This window comes from Corvus cornix, chromosome Z (genome assembly GCF_000738735.6).
Source record: "Corvus cornix cornix isolate S_Up_H32 chromosome Z, ASM73873v5, whole genome shotgun sequence".
NCBI lineage: Eukaryota > Metazoa > Chordata > Aves > Passeriformes > Corvidae > Corvus > Corvus cornix.
In genome coordinates this window covers 56,752,321-56,776,628 of record NC_046357.1, presented here as the reverse complement: position 1 = coordinate 56,776,628, position 24,308 = coordinate 56,752,321, and the positions used below count along the sequence as shown (strand labels likewise).

At 38.8% G+C, this 24,308-nt stretch overlaps 1 protein-coding gene across 1 annotated transcript in view; it reads right to left on the bottom strand.

Moving 5' to 3' along the window:
* The window catches only part of MLLT3 (MLLT3 super elongation complex subunit), a 121,687-nt gene that overhangs the window by 27,649 nt on the left and 69,730 nt on the right, over window positions 1-24,308 (bottom strand). Inside the window, exons 5-6 of the mRNA XM_039567498.1 lie at window positions 17,419-17,538; window positions 9,003-9,608 (exon numbers count right to left, since the gene is read on the bottom strand). Coding sequence (XP_039423432.1) covers window positions 9,003-9,608; window positions 17,419-17,538 — 726 coding nt within the window. The remainder of the gene's footprint in view (window positions 1-9,002; window positions 9,609-17,418; window positions 17,539-24,308) is intronic.

Sequence of the window (24,308 nt, the reverse complement as noted above, 5' to 3'; positions counted from 1 at the left end):
GTAACATTTAACATGCAAAATTTTATTTACTCTTACTAGTCCTCTCCCAAAGCAAATTTAAGCCACCAAGACCAACAAGAATGGCTTCCTCCTCTGCCGTTTTCCTGCATTGAACCCAAGTAACTTTGCAACTGAATTGTTATTGTCCAGAATACTCAGATCATGGCATTTTACTTGAAGATATTTTACTCTTCCTGTAGAAGACACAATGCAATAAGCACTATCTTGAAACTGCGTCCTTTTCATCAACAGAATAAAGCTGCATTGTAATAACTAAAATCCACTAAAGCAGTATGGGCAATGGAAAAATATCATTCATATACTGAAAGAAACTAAAATTGTCACAGCCTGTATCTACTTCTTTTCCTGCCACAGTTTAGACATTACTTTTGCAGCCGATAATTCGTATAATGAAACACAAACAGGTTACTGTATGTAACCTCCTCCCACTATTTAGGTAATACCTAACATGACCTCACCCAGAGCAGCAAAATCACTTGGTTTACTTCTGTCCTAATCAAAACTGTTCACCAAGTATGATATTAAACAGCATAAATTTTGCAATGGTTTTCTGATTGGGGTAATCAATATTGAGGCACTGATCCAGCTACTGCTGGCCCCAGTTCCTGTCATCCCATGATGTGCGAGTCATCTTTCCTTGGGGAGCTCAGGCACCGGTGGAGTTGCCTGCCTGTTAACGTCAGCAACAAAACACAGCTCTGCTGCTGATGGGGTACTTATTATCAGTTGCCTTTAAAGTCTCCTTTCATGTCGCCCTGAGATGAGGATACCAGTTCTGAAGATATGTAAACCGATTCTGTGAAGTGTAAATAGCTCCATTTATCCTTATCTTCTAACTCTGCTGCATGAAACATTAATTCTTACAACTCAGAGCATCGCTTCCTTACATTTGCCAGATGGCTTGCAACACATTAAGTACACAGTAAGCAATTCCTTCATGAAAGTTACCCACAGCAAGAACATGTAACATGTAGGTTTGAAAAACCCTACATACATGGTCTGGACTCAGGCAGCCCTATCTTATTGTGCTACACATGTGCAAGGACTGCCATTTTCATTATGACAAAGACATTAATTACCAAACTTCTTGGTCCCTTCACAACTGCACAGTGTTACAACAAAGGAAACTGATCACCAAAGCTACATGCATCTACTTGTTTTCAGCCCCAGTGGGAATGAATGGCACGAGATATTGCTGCTCAGAGAGGTGCACTAGAGACCCCACTAACATACACAATCCCAGAGGAAGCACAAAGTACGCATTTTTATTTTCTAAAGATTTCTATTTTCAAGGGAAGATGACAGCCTGCTTAGAGGCCTTCAACAGAAAATGTTAGGTTTAAATACTAACAGAGCTGGATGTTTCACTCAAAGCTTTTTTGGGTTTTGGGTTTTTTGGGTTTGGTTTGGTTGGTTTTTGGTTTTGGTAGGAAAAAGTGTCATCTTTTTCTAACAAAAAATGTAAGCTGTACTGAGGAATTGACTAAGTCAAAACAGTACTAATGAATAATGACTCAGTGAGTTAACACAAATTCACACCAACATTCTTAAACAAGTTTTCTATTGCCGATGTGGTGATCTAGAACCACCTTCAGTGAACACTCAAAATATTAATAAAACTGGTTGTAGGTATGACACTTCCCTTAAACAACAATAGCTGCCTGGCAGAGGAGTGGATAATGTTGTCAAGAGGGAAAGGCAGCTGCCACACAGAGGGCAAGAATGAAAAATGCTTGATTACATCTGCTTTTATTTATTTCCTGTACCAGGCTCACATGCACACTTCGATACTGGAAGAACAGTGACACACAGGCAACACCATCCCGGAGTCTGGGCCAGGAAAATGATGTCTATCAGAAGCACCCCTTGCCCATTCCAAGAGGGCCCCCCAGCATCCCTCTGCAGTGCCAAACACCCAGCACAACCCCAGGGCTCCACAGCACAGGGAGGTGAACAGCAGTCCCTCCCTCATCAGTAGGCAACAGACTGTCATTCCTTCTGCACAGGCATGAGACAGGGTACACACTCACTGCAATAGTAAGCTCAAGCAGCCTTTATCCTGTGTTAGTAACATTTAAACTTCAGGAGATTATTGAGTCCTTAAAATATAAAAATTAAATCGTGTAATTATGGTGTCTCCTGGAGAGTTCATGTCAGTCATCACCAGAGTACAAGCCTCTGAATGGGAAGAGTTAACAAAATTATCTAATGGATTTCATGGAGAGTTTGGCAGCAAACTTTCAAAAATACATGAGTAAACCATGCCATTTTTGCCCCCCAAAAAAGAACTGTAAACTTACTGGTTCCACATAAAACATAAAAGGGCATAAAAGCCTTGAATAGATCTAGCTATTGTAGGTAAAATGCCAGCTGGTAACTAACAGATGTTGGATTTTATTTTAACTATGTGAAGCCATTCTTCCCGATCACAACACAATTTATATAAGTAGGTAGATAAAGCAACTTTGAAGCAATAAAATCCCAATCAAGAAGATCTCACTTCATTATGATTAAAATAAAATATCCTGTCTTTAATATTTTATTATTTTGACTGCAATCCACCTTGGCCTCTTGAAATTGTCATTACTTTAATGGACATGAGACAAAGTCTTTTTATGCCACAAACTTCCCCTCCCCCCCCCCCGCCCAAACAATTAAAGTATTGGCACTGCACATAACCAATTAAAACCCTTACTTTTGCAGCATAGCAGGTGAACAGGATTTCCAGTGCTAAAACATAGAAAATATGGCCCCAATTCAAAACTGCATTGATGCAAAAATTTGAGTTTCATGTGAGTAGTCACAATGAAGCAGATGTAGTCAACACTTTCAAATGAACTAAAATACTGAAGCCTGTACTAGTAGCTTAATAATGATTAATGTTACTTCTGTGGTCAAAACGTGACATTGCCTAAAACTAAAAAAAGCCCAAACAGACTGTGCCTCAAGAATACAAAATGTCATGGCTCTCATAAGATTACTTTTGCAACCTGAACATATAATCGTATCTACAAGAGTTTGTCTCCACTGCTTTATTTCTAAATTCTTAACATTTCTGCAAGCCAGTGATTTCCAAACACACTGCTAACAAAACTATCTTGCTTTAATGTTTGAGCTTGCTGCCCAGAGGATCTCTACTTGTCTCTCATGCTGCTTCCTCATTCAGCAATAGCTCATCTCACCATATACAGAACAGCCTAATATGCACCTAGGCTTTTGTGGGTGAAGGCAAAGCATTTTTCATAGCATTTTAGCATAGTAACACCTAATTAACACAGGCTAAGTATACCAACTGAATGGGGCCATACTACAGTAGATGCTAATGGCCACAGAACATAATTGTGCCTACTGCCACATCTCTAAAGAGGTCTGATTATCTCTGGCCACTGTTTCTCTCTGAGGATGTGTCTGGATGGAAACACCTCACATTGTACAATATTTACCTATTTGTGACAACTGAACTACCTCCTCGACACAGGAGTACTATGTCCAACAATACCACATGAGTGGCTGGCATGGTTTAAGAGCAGCATTAATTCCTGGACTAGAAACAAACAAACAAAAAAGGCATTTAATTATCATGCAAAAAGTAAAGAATGTAAGGATATGACAGTTGCAAACCCACAGGGCCTGGTCTGCAGTGAAGGACATGATCAGTATTAACCCTGTTCTGCATCATTAAACATCTTGAGAGTCACAGTTCCACAAATAAAATAAAACCTATCTTCTCCTTTTTTTTTTTAACCTTTGGTAATTACATGAAAACGGCACATGGAGCTCTATCTCACTACTGTTCCTTCTGACTTTAAATACTACCTGAAAAAGCTTTGACTTTGGCTCTAAGCCCTGGCAGAAAGTAGGCTTTTTCAGCTAACAAGGGTCTGGAGGTTTTACAAGACCATGGGGGTTTTCAAAATGTTCTTCCACTTTTGCAATAGTCAAATTATTTCACCATGTGCCAGATTGAAAGCAGCATTTTATGGATTCCTTTTAAAATGTACTCATACTCTAAGGCTGCTTTAGGACATGCAAGCAGTTAATTAAGTACAAAGGCATAGTCTGTGTGATCTCTACTGTATTTTCATTATTCTGTAAAGGCCTTCCTGAGAAGGAGATGGGATTTTTTCCTAAAGGCAAAAGATCCACTAATGTGCTCCACTCTTAATTATTGAAACTTACCCCTGAGCTGTCACATTTTCCTAGCATGCATTTCTGCTCAGATTGTATTTCCATAGGTTTTGACAAGGCAAAAGGCTGCTACCATTACTAATGCAGTGACATGTACAGGCAAAATAATCACACCAGAATAAATTCATCCAACAGAGACACATGGACTGTCTAAAGAATCCACCAAACCACTGTCATGCATGGCAGACTCAAAGAGTTGTTATTCAGTTCTCTACAACTGGAGATACATGGAGAATATTTAATACCTGAGCAGGTATGTATGATCTGCCCTATCTCCTTTGTGCCTTCCTGGTGCAGCAACTTCACCAACAACCAGGTAACATTTTTTCCTTCTTACCCATCCAAGCAAAACCAGCACTAACCAAACAAGAAGTATCTGAGCATCCCTTCTGAAATAGCTCCACGGCTTAAAAGAGGCAGCTCCAACCATGGAAAATGCCTCACTCACATCCAAAATTCTGTATTTCTCATTTATCTCATACACCAGCTTGCAGCTCACACAAATATTACAAGAACACCATCATATTTCAGACTGGCAGCAAAATCAAGGTCAAATCCTTTTTTTTTTATCATGTTGCTGCACTGTCCCACACAGGAAGCAAACAGGTGGAGTTTTTATTAACTAAAACATCCTGTAATTGAATTTAATAGCAAAATCTTTGGAGTTTTGAAGTGGACTGTGTTAACATGCCTATGCCTCAATAAAACCATAAATCTGCATGCTTTTACTCTGTACCTTATTTTGTATGTTTCATACCAAAGCCAGTAAAATAGTTTTTCAGCCTTTATGTGTGATTTCTAAACGAACTCAAAAAAGACCCCACGCTCTTTGAATACCTAGTTGATCACTAACACTGAAGTCCAAAACTTTAATTCATGGATGTATTTGAAAAGTGACACTTAAAAAAGCAACGTGAAGAGAAACACAGACATTTGTTTCACTTGCAAACAGCTCAAAGTCAACAGAAAAACAAAATTAAAATAAATACAGCAGTGCGCCACACTACAGTGTATGCCAAACAGACCACAGAGGAATGATCATATATGGTTTTGGTCTAAGTCACACACAGAAAGACTATTAAGCAAGGGCAGAGAGTTTATCACTAAGCAAGGGTGATTCCCTGTATTTCCCGTGAATTTTACAGAGCTATCTGAAGCTCAAAGAAGACTGACTGACTACAGGACACCAAAGGACAGTATCCGGCTTTCTGAAATACCCTCGAGGCAACAGCATGCTAACCTGTCTTGAGTCTGAAAGGCAACTTTCAAGGGACAGCTCCAAGGGAAGATCAACCATTGGCAGACACACTTAACGACCTGAAAAAGAATGCACCTCTCTCAGGGGGTGCTGTAACTCTACATCCTCTACCTCATGAAGGCAAAGGCCATGTTTCAGGTCTGCATGCCCAGAACTAGGTAGAGTATGATGCCTGTACTGTGAAGCGTTGAGCACGCTCTTCTTTTTTGTCTGAAATTCAAACCCATTGATTGATATGATACACTCCACTCCAATTCACTGAACTCAGGCTGTATCCAAAGAAGTCAGGGGAGCAGCAGCACTGCCATCCTGTAGCACCTTCCCAGTGAAACAACACCTCTGTTTAATGATGCTTGTAAGATTCCTTTACCACAGGGACTTTTCAGAATGTCATCCTTATTTTAAAATCCCAAATCCAGACTTCACAATTGAGAACTGATAATGGACTACCTCTAATTCTGAAAACCATCCTGTATGTGACCAGCAACAATAAGAAACTTATTTCTGCAGGAAGGTCTGCATTCTATATTGCACCCCTTATTACAAATTTATCATATTTTATAGGTAAAGTTATGCATATGAATATATGCACATGCAATACCAGTAAAGAGAACAGTCACCATTTTGAAACACATGTGTTTGAGAATGAGACCATCTCTTACTCCATGTAGTGAAGAAACTTCAAAATTCTTAGCAAAGTTATTCACAATTTCATTACATCCGATGTATGAACATTCCATTCATACAGTATTATTGTGTTTGCACGATGTCATAAATAAAACTTGAACAGAAAAAATGCACCTGACTCGAAGTTAGTATTTTTGCAGCATTCTAACAATTTTCTTTTAGGTACTGATTTGGAATATAATTTGTTATACCTAACCTAAATTTGCTGAATTGGGTATAGTGGTTTTGCTTTCTTGAAGACTCTTAGGAATAAATCTGGATACTACCAAATATACTCCCAAATAATGATAGATTCTTTGTTCATCAGGACTATGATATCCACCATTGTAACTGTATCAGAGTAAGAAATAACATTTCACTTAATTTTACAGCATATTATTATGCCAGGATATGACACTAAAGAAGCATCTTCCCAGCTTCAGGCAACTATGTTTGTTAGTATCATGAAGCCTTGACTGATCTGAAATTACTGGTATTGTATAGAAAAAGCATTGTCGTATTTTTACTCCCATTGCTCTCTGTGTAACGTTGCAACTTCTCACCTTTTTCTTTCCTTTAATATGATTATGTTTATAGGATATACCCTTTATGGATTTAGCAGTAAAGTTTCCTGAAACACTTGGAAACTTACCAATACATACAAAAAAGTCCAAACTATTTCTTCCAACACACAGAAAATTATCTCTATTACACTGCTTGGTCACCTTTCATTAGATTCCCTGGTTAAAAGTGGTAAAATGTAGAAGGAACAACTCCTTGTGAAATTCTGCAGACATTCACTAACCAGGCTGCCCAGCTCTTTCTCCCACAGCACTTGCCAAGTGTGTGACTCAGGCACCTCAGGGGATTATTCCGTGTTTCATGGATAATTTTTCTTTAGCTAAGGATATTACTGACTTTCTAAATAATATCCCATCACTGAGTGGAGCCATACTCAACCTGATTTATTTAAGGACCACAGTCCAAAAGGGGCAGACATCCTTTTCACTCATTCAGATGGGGAGCACACTGGCCCCCTTATGGAAGACCTGGGTCACGGAAGACCATGATCCAGTATGTCAATGTTAAAATACATGAGAGCCTAAACCAGCAGGATTTGCTTCTCTTGGCGTGGACTTCAGCAGTTTGCCCTCTCAGTAACAATGGCTTACAGACCTAGAAAACCCTGAATCTGCTTTTTAGCTTTAGTACAGAATTAAGGAACTCCTTAGGTCCTACAGGTCAACGGCAGACAGATGATGCACTTTTGGAAGTGTACTTGTGTCAGCCTATGGAAAATACAGAAGTGCTCCCATTATACCATTGGTAGTGGGCAAGAGATTGCAAGACAACAAAGAGGGAAACACCTATCAGCAACTAAAAAGGATCAGTTTCAACCACTGTCCAGATATCTTCCACATATCAGTTATTTGCAAGTTGCTACACAGCATACACCTCTGCAGAACCTTTTGTAAAATTCCAGTTACATTGGATTTTCTTGTCTCAATTCCTCTGTCTTTGAAAAAAATAGAGAAAAAAAAGTGTATGTGCCCCTACATGGCATTTATTTGAATGAACAGGAAATCCAAAAATCTATTTTAACTAGGCAGCTATACTGAGGATAAATAGTGTGTCTCAAGGCTAGTGACAAATTAAAATAGAACATTGAGCTTTTTGAGAACATGAAGAATAATTCACACCAAGAGTGACAAGTGTGTACATTTTCAGGTTTAAAGACAAACTGGTTAAGTTCCAAGCTATAATGAGAATGCCACTCCAACCACAGAGTATCCCCAGTGTCACGCTGTAAAGCAGGGCCTGTCCTATTGTATACCTTCTAAATTTTACAGCCTTTGCATGCCCTGAGGGACCAGTCATTAAAAGGTCACTTCAGAAGTAAATTACCTTCTCCCTCTTGGGAAGTTTCTACAAAGTAAAAACCTAATGCTGACACCTCCCATGCAGCAGGGCATTTATTGTCTGCTCCAGAGAGGGCAAGCAGGGTTATGAATCTGATGGCAATAACAGAGGCACAAATCAGGAAACAGAGAAACGAGAGAATTTAACAGGAAAGGCTGGGAAGAATTCCTCTCTACCATGCACACTTCAGCTCTATCCATAAGCACAAATAATGGCACCAAACAAGGCTTCTCCTACCATGCCCTTCCTTCTCTAGATGTCTCTATAAAAGATGCTTCTGAAAACCAAAGTTTGCTAGGCGAATGATTAAAATCCTAGTCTTAATCACAAAACTAAACAGCAAATCACACTTGAAACATATGAGCAGGCACAGTAGACAAATATTTTCAAGAAAGCAAATTTCCATTAAAATGCCTTTCTTCTCGGTAAGCCTACTACTTGGGATAGATTCTCCTGATCAGAGTGAGATTCTAGGAACTCCTCCTCCTCCACAAAACTGGCATAATTGACAGAACTGCCTCTTTTAGCAAAAAAATAAGTAACTCTCTTATATAACTGCAACCATGTCCTGGATTTACTGAACTCTCTAACACCTGAAAACAAAGATTTAGAATGTGAAATACAAGCATTGAAATCCATTTCCTTTTCTCTCAAAAGAAATGCTAATTTATAAAGAACATCAAAAGAGCAATATTGTCTATAGATATCTCCCATATGCTCATTGTCATAATGTTGACATTTAGTAATTGAGTAGATTTGAATAGGCAATACAATTCAACTAGAACAAGCATAAGTTTGAACATGGCCATCAACATCCCTCAGTTTGGACAACCTGCCAGTAGACAGGAAAAAGAAAAGAATGAACACAAATTTGGTGCACAGTCCTGCAGTCTGGGAATATTCAGTAAGTACTGAGTAAAGTATTAAGCAAAACCAAACAACCACTTACATCAGATTTGGAGGACACATTTTCCTCCATGTCAGAATCACTGGGATCTACAATATCATCAAATGGTGGCAGAGAAGGCGTCTTCCTTTCCAGTGCATCATTTTCAATTTTGACTCTCCCCACCTTGAGCTGAGATTTATCCTTTGTCTGTTTTTTGTCAGCTGAACAAGTAAGAATCAGTGGTGGGGCAGTAGGAAAACTTTTAAATAATGAATCCGAGCTGGGTTTTTTTCTTTTTCTTGCAGAAGATTCATCAGCGTCCAGCATAGAGGGCCTTTTTGTGAGAGTCTTCTTTTCTTGCTGCTGCCCACATGTTATGGTAAGGATGGGGGTATTTTCAGATTTTGGCTCCTTGGATATCGGTTTGGGTTCCTTGAAGGCCATCTTAGGAACCATTTTTTCATCTTTTAGTGGTTTGTTTTCTTTGGGTTTCTTAGAGGATTCTTTGGAAAATTTGTTATGTTCCCTGGAAGGTTCTTTGAAGGCACTTTTTTGTTCTTTTGAGTCTTTAGAAGTTTTTTCTTTGTGCTCCTTTGTTAACTTCTGGATCTTTGAAAAACTGTTACTGCTGCTGCTGCTATTTATGTTCAGGATCCTAGCTGGGTCCTGCAAAAAGATGCAAAATTTTACTTAAAAAAAAAAAGGAAGAACCCTTAAATCCTCAAAAGGTAGACACAATACAGACATAGTATTCATATTAAAAACTTGCAACTGCAGGTGAGTAACCAGGAATAGCAATAACTATATAAGAACAGATAGAAACCCTTACATTTGGTCAAAATATCTGTTACAAACTGGTGGAACATGAGCAGTTATCACTGCTTGTCAATATCTGCAACAAAAGTTAGTTTTTATCCTAGGCATTATACCAGTCCTTTTAAAAAACCTTGTAAGATTAACATAAAGGCAGTTTAGGAAATGTTTATCATCACCATTACCTGTGAGTAAAATAAAAACACAAAGAAAAATTAAGATATGAACATAAGATGTCAACAGAATTACTACAGGATCAGAGGAAAACACAATGACATTTCAGGCAAAGTTTTACTTCTCTACTGTGATCTTCCAGGTTTTGCCAGATCTTTTTCCTCATAAACAATAACAACTCTGGGTCCAGCCCAGTTATGGAAGATTTGATTGGACAGACAACAGTCACTGCCTTTTTATGGAAAACCTCCTAAAGCTGAAAAAGCTTCCTTCTTTGTAAATACTGGAGTCTCTACTGAGCCTTTAATTGTATTTTTTTTTTAATAGAACTGTTTTAAGTGAGAAGTGTTTCTCAGAATGTGGTGACTCAGAGGACCTATAAGAGAGATAAAACCAGAAGCAGCAGAGCAGTGTCATTCCTCACTCAGCTGAATTTGAGAAGTTGAAGTGGCAAGGAAAGTGGTCATCTGCAGCTAGAACGAGAAGGAATCATCCAGAATGGGTCATACAGGATCCTTTCTTCTGAGAATTAACACCTGGCAATCTTTAAAAGACAAGAACATTTCCAGCACTGCCCTCTTTCACTGAAACTGCCAGCAGTGGGCTCTCAGTATCTCAAAGACACCCAGTAGACTGCGCTGTTATAAACACTAAACCCAGTAGACTAACTGCACTGTTATAAACACTAAATACGTGTCCCACTCTATACAAGACAAGGTCCATTTTTATACTACTTCAAATCTGCAAAGCGACATTTCAATTTACAGGAACCTATGGTCGAGAAGTTTACACTGCTTACTTTCTTCCAGGCTGATTATAAGCATTTCTATCTGCATGTTACCCAGAAAGTGAGAAACTTTTAGAAAGAAACACATTAATGTGTATTGCATGCACCCTTTTCCTTTACCTAGAATGGATGTGTATATAGATGTGGTGTATCTGGCTGTCTAAAACTGCCACAGATTTACAGAACTGTAGAGAGGAAAACATATTCAGCTTGTCTTCCACCTTACCTAACCACCCTTTTACCCACAACACAGACAGAGCTGCAGAACTGCAGTAGAAAATAAAGGACTAAAGCAGGACACAGCCAGCCTCATCCTCCACAAGGGCTGACTAATTTTAAAAAAATGCACACAGTACAACTGCTCTGAAAAAAAACTATCCAAGAAAATGAAGCAGAATTAACATGCTAATGGAAGTCATGTCAATTAGAGGAGAAAAGAGGACTGAGACTACATCCACTGATGTGCTTCCTTGATCGTATATAGCTACTTATAACTTGTCCAATCAGGATGTGTTAAGTCAGTGTTTAATACTCTAGGACCTGAAAGGTCTACATGAAACATGTCTAGAATCTGCCATATCTTCCTTCTCCTCTGTAGCAATAGGTAGAAATAATTAAGTAAAAAAAATTACTTAGAAATGCTCTTCCTTTCTCATTATCTTATTTAGTGATACACTGAGTTTCCACACAGTGCTACATAAATTATTCAATTCCATGTTTTTATGAGATGCTTCTTGCATATGTACTGCAAATGTATTTTTGTGTCAGATTTGGTAAACTAACTGTATGTTTATATAACACATATATCAACATTAACATTGGCCAGAAGCATCAACAATGAACAATACTATAATGACATTTGAATGTCTAAACATAAAGCACTTCCTCATTTCCCACACCAGCAATTAAAAAACAACAAAAAAAAGCACTTAGCACTCCTTGAGATGTTTTACTTGAGTCATAAGACCTTTCCTGGTGCTCTTCTTTAAGATCAGAAAAAAAAAAAGTTGACTATTTCCTTTGATGCAAGACCAGCACCAGAAGTTGACTTATGAACTAATTATTAATGCTTCTAGTGTCACATCACGTTCTATCATGCCAGAGCTGTGTTGCCCTGGGGAGGAATAAAACATGTGTCATTACTAAACTAGATAGAAAAAACATCTCTCTTACTGCTCTCCTTATGGCACATTATTTTACATATAGCACACGTATTTTACATTTCAGAAGGAGAGTCTCATTTTAGAGGTTTTCCAACAGATGAGGTCTGTGAAAATGGTTCTAGGGCACAGTACTATTAAAACCAAAAGAAACTTGAGATCTGTCATCTTTTCAATTTTAAAAGCAGACTTTTTTCCTCTTCCTACAACATGGAAGCTGATATTTTCATAGAAATCATAGTACAAATAAGTGACATAATTATGAGATATACCCCTCTTACATGCTCTCTTAGAATCACCCTTTCTTAAAGGCAGCCAACCCACTGCTTTTATATCTGCATTCATTTTCTAAGTAAAAAGAGTATCTTTTCTTATTTCCTTAATTTCTGCAATGACCCAAAAAGAAGCCAACAATAACACAGAGGAGACAGCAAGAGGAACATAAAATCTGTATGACAGAAAAAAGTCAAATTATATTCACCAGTAAGTTATATCAAACCTAATGATGAACACAGGATGCTGGTGGGGATGAAAGGTGGCTGAATATTGATATCATGTACAGCATAGATCTTAATGAAAATCAGAATGCACTTTCAAACCATTTTCTTATTTATCAGAATCTGACAGTGTGTTGAAATCTTTCTTTCTTTTCCACCTTAATAAGTGTTGCAAGAAATAAGAGTAAATTAAATAAAACAAAACAGTCTTTTCTCAAGTTCATGCAAAAAACTGGGATCATGGGGTTTTGACAGGTAATATATCTGCACACCATAGCTTACATTCGTGTATTCATCAAATACGCAAGCAACCCAAGTCAACGTTAGCCTTTGGTATGTTGCAAAACAAACAGCATGCAAAAGAATAATACAGGAACACAGGCATGTCAAAATACCTGCAGATATCATCTTAAGCCAAGTACCATCATGTACATACAGTATCTCAAGATTCATAGTACTGCTGTATGAAAGGGGCTAACATATCTTTAAAAATATGTATTTTAGAAAGCACAATAAAAACCTAAGATTTTATCAGCAAAGGAAGTCACTGTGCTACTGTGACTGGTGTACTCAATTCCTGCTCAGATTTTGGCCAACACAGCTCATGCTAAGGCCTGAGATGGATTCTGGGAACACACAGAGCATATTGTAGGCAGGACAGGTGGCCAAAAAAGGTAAAGGGCCATTACGCTGCCATGTTCACCTGGAAATTGCTATCTCCTGCAGCCATCATCTTTGGCAGTTTCATCACCATGTTCTAACTTACAGGAATTACATAAACCATACCTCCAATCTGAAAGGCATAAAGCATCAGTTTATCAGAAAAAGCCCAACTTTGACTACCAGCTGAACTGCTCAGGCTTTCACATTTCCCACTGTGAAACAGTGTGCCAACATTGTGACAGAGGAGGAAGGATAAGCACCCTCACACTCAGCTAGGTAACCTTATTTTTTTATGGATGCCAAGTGCATGGATTAAGAGTTACATGTCATAAACTAAGAAACTTTGTGATTTGGGAGGTGAATTCACTTTATAGACTAATCTGGGCAAAGGGAACCAACACTGTTTGTTGTGTTTTCGTATTTCTTAACGGGCTCATGAAATTAAGTTTAAATCACAGAGCACATTGTCCTGTAAATTTGAGAGACACAAATGGACTGTGATAGCTGCTCAATAGGTAACACATTTGCAGATTAAAACAATTCTGTAACTACAGGGCAAAAAATGCTGCTGAACTGTACACGTTACAGAGTTGGGTTCTGACTTCACACCACAAAATGTAACTCCCAATTTGTTTTAATGTGAGTTTGAATAAGCAGTAATTTCTGGATACCATTGCAAACCTCAATTGCTGACAGGCATTAGGAACCTAATTAAGAAATGGAGCATTTGGGAGGGGCGGAGGAAGAAGAGGGGCAGGAGCAGTTCATTATATTTTATGAAGTCATTAAATTGAGCACATTGGCATGGCCTTGTCAGTGTACTGTACTCTGAGTTCAGATTACAAATTTAGTACTAGTGATCATAAAAAAGTGCATTGTTTTCATTTTTAATTTTAAAATTTTATGCCTATTGAAATTATGTGTCCACATTAAGCCAGTGGACTAGAATTTGTCTCAAATATGCCTATTGCTCTCAAGAGGAAAAGAGAAGAAAGATATCTAAAAGTAATTCCTTTCCTAAAAGTAAAAGCAAATTCAAATTTCTGTTGAATACAAACTTGTTTATTATTGAATAACAACATTAGCTGATTGGGGGGAGGGGGGGAGGGTGTGAGGCAAAAAAACCAAGAAAGTGAACTACAATATTTTGAGAACCTCCAAAAATACTGTAGGGTAGGAGGTGAATTTACCTGCTTCCCACAAAAATTTACAAAACTTTCCACACTTCAACTTAGCCCAGCCCACCAAACTGTTATGATCAGACATCAGAAGAATCAGAAGCAGATGGAGAATTGCAAAGCTCACTGGTTTAACAGTGAAGGCCAACTGGGGGAGCATGAAACAACTTATGTTTTATCTGGCCACACACAGGAATAAGAGCTTTTGTTTTCTTTGTTTATAAAATAAATCTCATTTCATTACAGCTGATACTACAATTCATTGCAAAAGACATAATCATCCCCTCCAAAAACCTAACCAAGCTGCTTCTCTATTCTGTGCATGTAATATTTATATAATACAAACAGGCATAGTAATAGCACCGATTTAAAGCAACACAAGTATCTGCAGTCAGCCTGCAGCTATTCTTATATTCTGAAAAAATGCATAAAGTAAAAGTTTTCATACATGTCTGCCGGATATCTGTACTTCCAAGATTAAAGCTCTTGGTTTAGAATCAAAATACCAGGGCTCACTAATACCATCCCCATTAAATTAGATGAAAAAAATCACTTCAGAAATACAAACATCTCTACTTAATATATGTTTCAGAAGAGAATGTGACAGAAACTGACAGTTGTCTCTTACTTCATACCATATTGTATTCTTCATAAGTGAATGGTAAACCAAGAATACCACTTTGTTACAGTGGTTTTACTGTTGTTACTTAAATTCTTATCTAACCATAAAGTTTATGTGGTACTTTGCAGTGGCAAACAGATAAGCATAAGGTTCTGTTTTTTCCATACTTTAAGTTTAAAACTGACCTCAAAGTTAACTGTGGTATTCACAGACAAAACAAACCAAAACTAGGCCAAGCACATCAAAGGGTTATTGCTGCAGCAGAAAAATCCCAAACTCCCCCAGTGCAGACATCTGGAGTACACTTTTGGTACAAGCAACTTACGCCCAAGAACTATCAAGACTTTCCCAAGAATTATCAAGACTTTCCTGCAACTCTTATTCTAGAGGTATATTTAAATGAAATTTGGACACTGAAGTTTTTCCATCACTGGGGTTACTCCAAAAGACAAAAACAAAAATCTACTTGTACAGTTGCTGGAACTTTCCTACACTCCAACCAGAACAAAAATACTAAACACCAAAATTCAAGGCTTTTCAGCTCCAAGAACTTATTAAAAACCCCCAAACTTTACTGTTACACTAAACCTAAGGTTGTGTTTCCATTTCTCAAGAACAGCGTATGATTCTCAGCAAGGCAGATATTTACAAGTCTTTCTTTATGAGATAAAAGAACAACTGCTCTTAAGTGTGTGTTCCAAGTTGGACAGGCTGAACAGGAAAAATCAAATAGCCACATATTGGATATCCACATATTGGACTGACAAAACTAGTGTCTGAAAAAACACCTCTCCCCACTATTAAAAATTCTAGGGATGGAATCCTGAGATGTCATGCATGTCTAACCTCCTCAGGCTTGACTCACCTAACTGCATGCTATGGGCCAAACTCTGCAGATGTTTGAGTTGCTTCAGCAAGAAGTGACAGATTTCAAGCATTAGTTTATATGGCCTAGTGCAGCAAATACACGCTTCACACTGCTTCACTCCATCACACTCCACACTTGCCAGTTTTCCACATCAGACAGAAGTTCACTGTCTAAACGTGGTTTGGAAAATAACATCCCAGGTTAACACTTGCTTACAAAACGTTGAGAGATTCAGGACTTACCATGGTGTATGGTTACTAGGCAGAGCATTAGTACAGGACTCAGTATCATGTCAGTACCTCTTTGAAGTCCTTCTAGAGGTGTTTGGGTTGCTTATTGACCCAAGCCTCAGCACACCTCCTTTGGCATGCAAAGCAAGACATGGGTGAAACAACATTACAGCCAACTCTTTAGAAGTGATTGGAAAATGAACTCTAGAGAGCTACCTACCAACATCACAAGAACCCCTATCAGAGATGGAAAAGTGTGAGACCAGCTCTTGTTTGGTATCCAAGTAGATGGAGGTACATCCTAGTCTAACCAGCAGCACCTTGCTGCAGCATCTGGTGTAGCCAGCTGCTTTTCTCTGAGGCGTTAAACACTCATTTTAGCATGCCAAAGTAAGCACCTTCAGTTTAATCCTCAGATTATACCTCTGCTTCTCATGAGGAAAATAACCACACTTCCATATATTCTTTAAATGTTGCAAGACCACCTGCATTAGAGATTGTGAGGCACTGATGTACAATACACACCAGGCAGAAACATGTCAAAAAACATTTTTTGCCTGTCCTTGCTTATTATGTATCCCTACTATCTTTTCATAGGCATACCCTTAATTCATTACCTGACAATTCATGCAAGATATGAGATTTGGCATAGATAATGAACATGAAAGTTATTAATAAGAACTGGTATTGCTCCTTGCAGTACATGCACTGCAAGATTAAGTACCATAACTCAAATCGACAAGACGCTACAAAAGAAAATAAAAACCCAAACAATTTAACAGAACAAAGAAAAGGCTTGCGTTGCACTTCTTATCTGAATAAACAACAACATGTTGTTGAATAAACAACAACAATGCTATTTTCCCATAGCATTGGTTCATTTCATGTCAAGAAATTACCTGCTGTTTCAGAAAATTCATCTGTATTACTCAAGAGGTTCCTTGGACTATACCTTTTTACCATATTTTAAGTTGGGGATTCAATTTGATGTCCTAGAGACCAATAACACATTGCTGTCTTTGAAACATCTAGAAAAGAATTAACTTCTGGAATTTAAACAAAATAAAAAATCCTAAAGAACACAACTTCAAGTTTCACTCTACACAGTTATCCTTAAAAATGCTTAATAAATGAAATGATTATTATAGTATTATCTAGAGTCTTTACATTTCCATGGATCACACTTCCATCACTGTAATCCTCTAATACTACAAGAGACTATCACAATTCCTTCTGGAAAAGGAGGAAAACAATTTTACAGGCACGAAAACCAGAGAACCTTCACCGGCACTTGTTCTCATAGCCATCCTTGTACTGCAGTATTTTCACACGGCAAACAGTACGTACACAGCAAAGAAATATCAAGACCTGCTATCATTGGTCTACACTAAAAGATTGCAAAAAAACCTAGAATTTTTTTAATTAACTTAATTATCAGGAAAATCACCACTGGTTCAACTATCATCTAGTAAAATAAGTCTCACCTTTGGCCCATGAGATGATTTCTTCTTCACTTCAGAAAAAGACAGTGAGTTACTGGGAAGGCTGGGGAGATGAAGGCTCTGCCCTGAAGAAAACGATGTGCCATCTGACATTACCATCATCTGTCATAAAAGGGAAAGCATGTCAGTAAAACATTACCACCAACAACAGAGTATCAACTGCCTAGCAAATCACATTGGTAGGAGAATAAAAGTCCAACATAGCCATGTCAAACACATCTCAAGAGGGGATAGTTTAATGGAATCACACTGGTAATTAATTAATTTTCCCCAAGAGTCTGTTTTGCCCATGATATTAACCGGTAAGCAACCTCCCAGCCTGTGTCCTGACCCATGAACCTTCCCACCCTATCCTCTCCCCCTGCCCTGTTGAGGAGGCAGAGTGAGTTACCAGGGTTAGCCAAGGTTAACCCGCCACAAAGATACACTGTAAAAACAGACTGAGGTTTTAAAGTAAAAGCAGTATGTCTCTAATTCCAGCTTTTAACTTCAAGCTTCTGCGTTATCTAGAGTACAATAAACTGAGTGGCTTGTAAGCAAGCAGACAGTTTGCTACTAAAAGGGTCTAGCTCCCTTTCTTGATTTTAAAGACTTAAGTACAAACAGATCATTTCCAGAAAGCACACGTAAATCAGCCATTACTGAGCAGTTACCTGACATGTAAAGATTAATCCTTCCATCTGTGGGAAACCCAGCTACCATGTTGTCTTCTGCTCCAGTGTTGCTGTGCCTGGATTTTATGATTCCTACCACAGCCATTCATTTATCTATTGTTTCAAAGCTCTAAATGCCAAAGACGGCTTTACCTGCTGTCTGACAAGCCCTGCAAAGCTGGAAAGAAAATGCAGAGCTCTGCACCTGCAAGGAAACATCCCTCTCTTCCCACAAGCTCACATGCACAAAGTGGTGCTGGTTTTGTGGATGCCATATGTGGTTACCCTTGCCTCTTCAGACGACCAAAACATCCTCCGACTCAGGGGACAGGAATGAGCTGACCCATCGCATGCCTCAAGCACACTACATTAAAAATACTGGGAAATCAAGGATGTAGATATGTATATTCAAATGCTACCTCTCCAAGTCAGGATGATATTTTATTGCCTACAGCTTCCTGAAAACAGGATTTCAATTTTAAAAAAAATCTAAAAAAATTATTTAAACACCACTCCAAATGAATCTTGTCGCAGACCACTTTGCTCAAAAGATACATGGTAACCTGGGGAATATTAAGAGACATATCTAGGTAACAAAAATTACTTTTTATCAGCCTGTTTTCAACACTGTAGCTAGATTCCAAAGGCGGAAGAAGAAGACAATTAAGCTGTTCTAAACCAGAGCCTGCCAAAAGCCAAAGTCTGAAAAATCACCTGTCCAAGAGCAACGACGTTCTTCTTGTAATCATGGCAATGTTGATTGCAATTAGGTATTGTGAATCACAATAAGTGATCCTTTTGCTGGAAAAATACTTTTTAATCTCAACTTGCCAAGGCCTTTGGTTGCATTAAACTCAGCTGTATAAAAGAGAAGGCACAAGCTCACAAAGAACAATCACCCAGAAGGAAAATCTACAGCCACATGTGCACACCATAAACCTGCACAACAGGTAAAGAAAATGCATGTCTCCATCATTATTTTCTCTCATAGAGCACGTCAAATGGGTGTTAAATAATATTGTTCTTTAAGTGAAACTCTGCAGTATTTTTTAAAGCCACAAATTTTTAAGAACATATCATTTGCATAATACCAAACAGTCATTCAGAAAAAGCAAAGTTACCCATTAGTTACAGAGTTTAGGCAGAAATTTTATTGCCCAAAGTAGTTTTGTTCATACATTCATATGACAAAAAAGATGCATATCCATGTGGAAGACAAATTTAGTCAGGAGAATCAGGGTTTGCCCTACCCTGAAATTAAAACCAAAGAAACAAAAACTTTGCCAAAATTCTTTCTCCTAATGTTGGAAGCTGCCATTTTCTCCCTGAAGCATAGAAGTCTGACTCACTGAAATAAACTCACTGAGGTTTAACCACTGCATAAATTTTCTTTTTAAAATTCAGAAGCATTGTAGTTTAGAAATATTCACATATTCATGATTGTACACAGGCATTCTTAGAAAGCTGACTATTTTTTAAAGTGCATGGACTTCTAAGATATCTGAGTTTCTGGCAAGTATTTGGACCATTAATAGTCTCCATATTACAGACTGTTTCAAAACAGGATCACAGTCTACAGAAAGATTTAGAGGGATGGAATGAACAGCATTAGTACCATGTGAGGTCTGATTTGGTAAGTCCAGTTACACACAAGAGAAAATAAATCCTTCACTGGTTTTAGGAAACAAAATCTGGACATATCAAACCACGAACCCTACAAATTTCACAAACCCTATAAAAAAATACTACTGTAAATTCCAAATTTTTATGTGATTAACAATGCATGCAGTTAAGACTGGACTTCAGTTCAGACTACAGACTATACCACCTTTAAAGCTGACAAAAAGATGACAGGAGACCAAAAAGTCTCATGTAAAATTAACTCTTTGGTGCCTAGATAAAAACCACACACTTCTCTTTCAAAGAGATCTCTGACAGGAAAAATTATATGCTCCTCATCAAAGTCCCCTATATAACAACAACAAAAAAATTACTTTGACCTCTCAAAGAAAGAAGTTAATATTAACACTAACTAACATCCAATATGTTTGTTTTCTTTGTCAAGATCATCTATGTAAAAAGCTCCTATATTACCAACACTTTTTTGAATTAAGATGTATTTACATTTCGGCTAAATTTAGGAAAGTGACAACTACATATCCAGTTTAAGGTTATGGGAAGACGTCTGCTGACAGAATTACAGCAATTTCTGCAGTGGGTAACTGCCCTTTGTTCCCCCATTAGTCAAACACAGAATTACAGGCTGGCAGATGTACTTCCACCAGCTTTCAGAGTAAGTCCCTACTTTCACATTGCTTCTACCACACTGGAAATACATGCTGCTTCACTGTGGGCCTGTCTGTGTACGTGCCTCTACTAAGCCAAGGCTACACCAAAGATGGAAAAGTGGGAATGAGCATATCACAGCAAGACACTACTACTGCAGCAAGAAAAAAAACTCACTGATCGCATAGCAATAACTCTCCAGCACAACCTACATGCACTTTTTTTACTTGTTTCCTCCTTCCTGCATTGCAAGTTTCCTGCTATCTTACAGCTGCCTAGAGATACACCTCAAGAGAAGGGGGACATGGCTGCAGCCCATACTTGAGCCAGGCAGCCAGGGGCACCTGCAGCTGGTACTTGTCTGCACCCACAATGAATCACTTCAGTGACAAATCCTTTGGAACATGACTAATTCTTCTTCTCAGTCCCTTCTGAAATCAACAGGTCAGTGGGATCAGCCAGACTAGTGGAATAAGACATTAAGTACTGGTGTCAATGAAGCAAGGTGAGACAACAGTAGTCTTTAAACAAGTCAGTTTAGACAGCCATATAACCACACTCTGAATTCACAAACACGCAAAAAAATGAAGTTCTAGTTACAGTTTTGCTGTTCCCTCAAAGATTTTGCTTGACTATATTTAGCAGAGCAGAGATCTAGCTAACTGCAAAGCTTGTCTTTCATGGGGCAAACAATGACTGTAATAGAATGTGTAAAAGTAGGGCATTAGTTGGGCTTGTTCACAAATATTTTAAGTGTTTTTATAAAGTGTGGATTAGGATACCTGGTACTGGATAAGCACTAGAAAGATGGCCAAGAGAGAACAGTTAGTTTCAGAGTTTAATACCAGGGTACATATAATACAGGAGATGCAGAATAGGCTGTATGGAGAACCATGTCAAGGGAGGTGATTATCCCGCTCTACTCTGCACTGGCGTAGCCTCACCTTGAGTCCTATGTGCAGCTGTGGCACCTCAGTACAAGAAGGACATCATCAGACTACTAGAATGTGTCCAGAGGAGGGCAACCAGTGTGTTGGAAAGGCAGCTGACACCACTTGACTTGTTCAGAACATAAGGCTGAGGGATGACTCCACTGCAGCCTACAACTTCCTCGAGGGGGAGCTGCTGATCTCTCTCACATAATTTAACTGCTCTGCTGGTAGTGTATCTTCCCTCTAGCTCACCAAAAACTCACTTCACCAATCTTCAGCTGTTGAGCTTGTATTTAAAACCTTTGTCTACCAGTTGCTTTAAATGAAAGACAACTTCCAGGGCAAGGGCAAAGGAAAACCTACTTTTCCCCCCAAAACAGTGCATAGAGGAGAGCCACTGATATTCACGTTATTGGCTAGGAATAATCAACCTGAAGTGACCAGTCTCCACAACATTTGAGCTGCTGGCATCTTAGAACCATAGAATGGTTTGGGTTGGAAGGGACATTAAAGATCATCTTGTTCCAATCCCCCAGCTGTGGGGCAGGGACGCATTTCACTACATCAGGTTGCTCAAACTGCCATCCAAACTCCCAGCAACACGGCATCCACAACTTCTCTGGGCAACTTGTTCCAGCACTTCCCCACCACCACAGTAAATAATTTCTTCCTGATATCTAAACTTACTCTCTCTCAGTTTGAAGCCATCTTCCCTTATCCTAACAACACCTGCCCTTGTAATAAGTTTCTCTCAGGGTATTTCTAAGGGCATTCCAATTGCAAGACAAGTGAGTGCTATGGAAAGAAAAACTGCCATGCATTTAATTTATGTAGTTCCATCACTTCTGAATGGATCAGAGAACAACTGTGCACTACCAATAACCATAATGTAATAAGGAACTCTCTTCCATTATTCCTATTCCAGCAATTTGGAGAAAATTATGAAACTGTAATACCTTGTGAATTGTAGTAGCTTGTACTAAACCTACTAACAATTGATTCTGAAGTCTCCTTAAAGAAAAAAAAAGAATGGACATTTTGAAGACAACATTTATCTACCAATATATGCTTGACAGCTTGGAGTACCCATGTACCCAACAAGAACAACTCACTTTCAAAACAAGATCTTGCTTTTCATGTCCTTATAACATGAAGAATGAGGAACAACCTTAAAATGTTCCATGAAAGCTGGTCTTCTTTAATTGCCTGTTTCTACAAATGCACACAACTGCAGGGTGCTGCACCGGGGCCAGGGCAACCTCTGGTACCAATCTAGGCTGTGGGATGAACAGATGGAGAGCAGACCTGCTGAGAAGAACTTGGAAGTGCTGGTGGAGGAGAGGCTGGACACAACCCAGCAATGAGCACTTACAGCCCAGAAAGCCAAATGTGTCCTGGGCTGCATCCAAAGCAGGGTGGGCAGCAGGGCCAGGGAGGGGATTCTGCCCTCTGCTCTGCTCTGGTGAGACCCCACCTGCAGTGCTGCATCCAGCTCTGGGGTCCCAGCACAGGAAGGACACGGACCTATTGGAGAGAGTATGGAGGAGGGCCGCCAACATGATTAGAGGAATAGAGCACCTTTCCTACAAGTACAGGCTGAAAGAGTTGGGACTGTTTAGCCTGGAGAAGAGAAGCTTTGGGGACAGTTTATAGTAGCCTTTCAGTACCTAATGGAGGGCTACATGAGAACTGGAGGATGACTTTTTAGCAGGGACTGTTGCAATAGGAGAAGGGATAGTCTAAATTTACCATATTGAAGTTAAAATGATTATCTATAGCAATGAATTTTTTTACAATGGTGAACCATGGAACACATTGTGCAGAAAGGTGGTGGATGCCCCACCCTTGGGAACACCAAAGGTCAGGTGTGTGGGGCTCTGAGAAGCATGATCTAGTTGGAGATGTCCCTGCCACAGCAGGGGAGTTGGACTAGATAACCTGTAATGGTTCCTTCCAACCCAAACTGCTCTGGGATCATGCCAAGCCTGATGCATAGGAGTCACAGATCTACCACCCCACACACGTATTTACACAGTCAGGAACTGTGTGAGCTGTCACAAGTCCAGACTAACACAATTGCCTTATTAATACAAATTAGAGCTCCTACAGGTGAATGAGCCACTATCAAAAATCTGTTGCCTGTCTCCCAGTTTTTAATTTTCCTGAATGAAAGGAGGCCATCAATAAGCTGCAATAATCAGATCCACAGCAAGCTACCTGTTGCAGTTTCATTTACTGAGCTGCTCATCAAAGAACACCCTCATACAGCATATTCAGAACAGGCAGTGAGCTTTACCACAGTGTGCTGCAGAAAAATTCCAACAGCACTTTCAGTAAGAGCTACAAGATACATATTAAAATTCTGGGAAAAATGAACCATTACTACGGCATTTCGGCAGCACTCATCACAAATGGTACTCATCGTGCACCAGTAGCAGACAACTGGACCTCTTTGTGTAGCTCAGGGCTGCTGCACCCTGTGTCATTTTACAGTGAAGAACAGGTTCCTACACATCACTTCTTTCAACATTAAAGAGTGCATTTGAAATATGGGGGGAAAGTAGTAATGATTTTAAATGACCACAGCAACACTAATAGCTTAAGCCATGATGATAAAAAAATCAGCATGGACCCCAGCACGAGCTATTGAACATGGGTATGTGGACCTTGTTTCAAAATTCCAGTGGGTAACACACTGCTAAGAAAAACCTAGCAGTAATACAAGTTCCATTAAGGCTGAAGTTCCAAAATATAAATCATTACCTAAAAAATACAGTCATCCCGAACAACTATTATTTATATTTAAACCAATATAAAAAAATTTTAAGTTATTTGCTTGAAAGTAAAGTAATATGTACTTTAAGAAAATTCAATTACTTAAATCTGAAAAGCATAACATTAAAGATAATCTCTTCCCTAGAGCAGCATTATACCTAAGGTTGGTTCTGGGAAGAAGCCAACTATTCCAACTGACACAGAGGAATTTGCCAGGAAAGAGGGA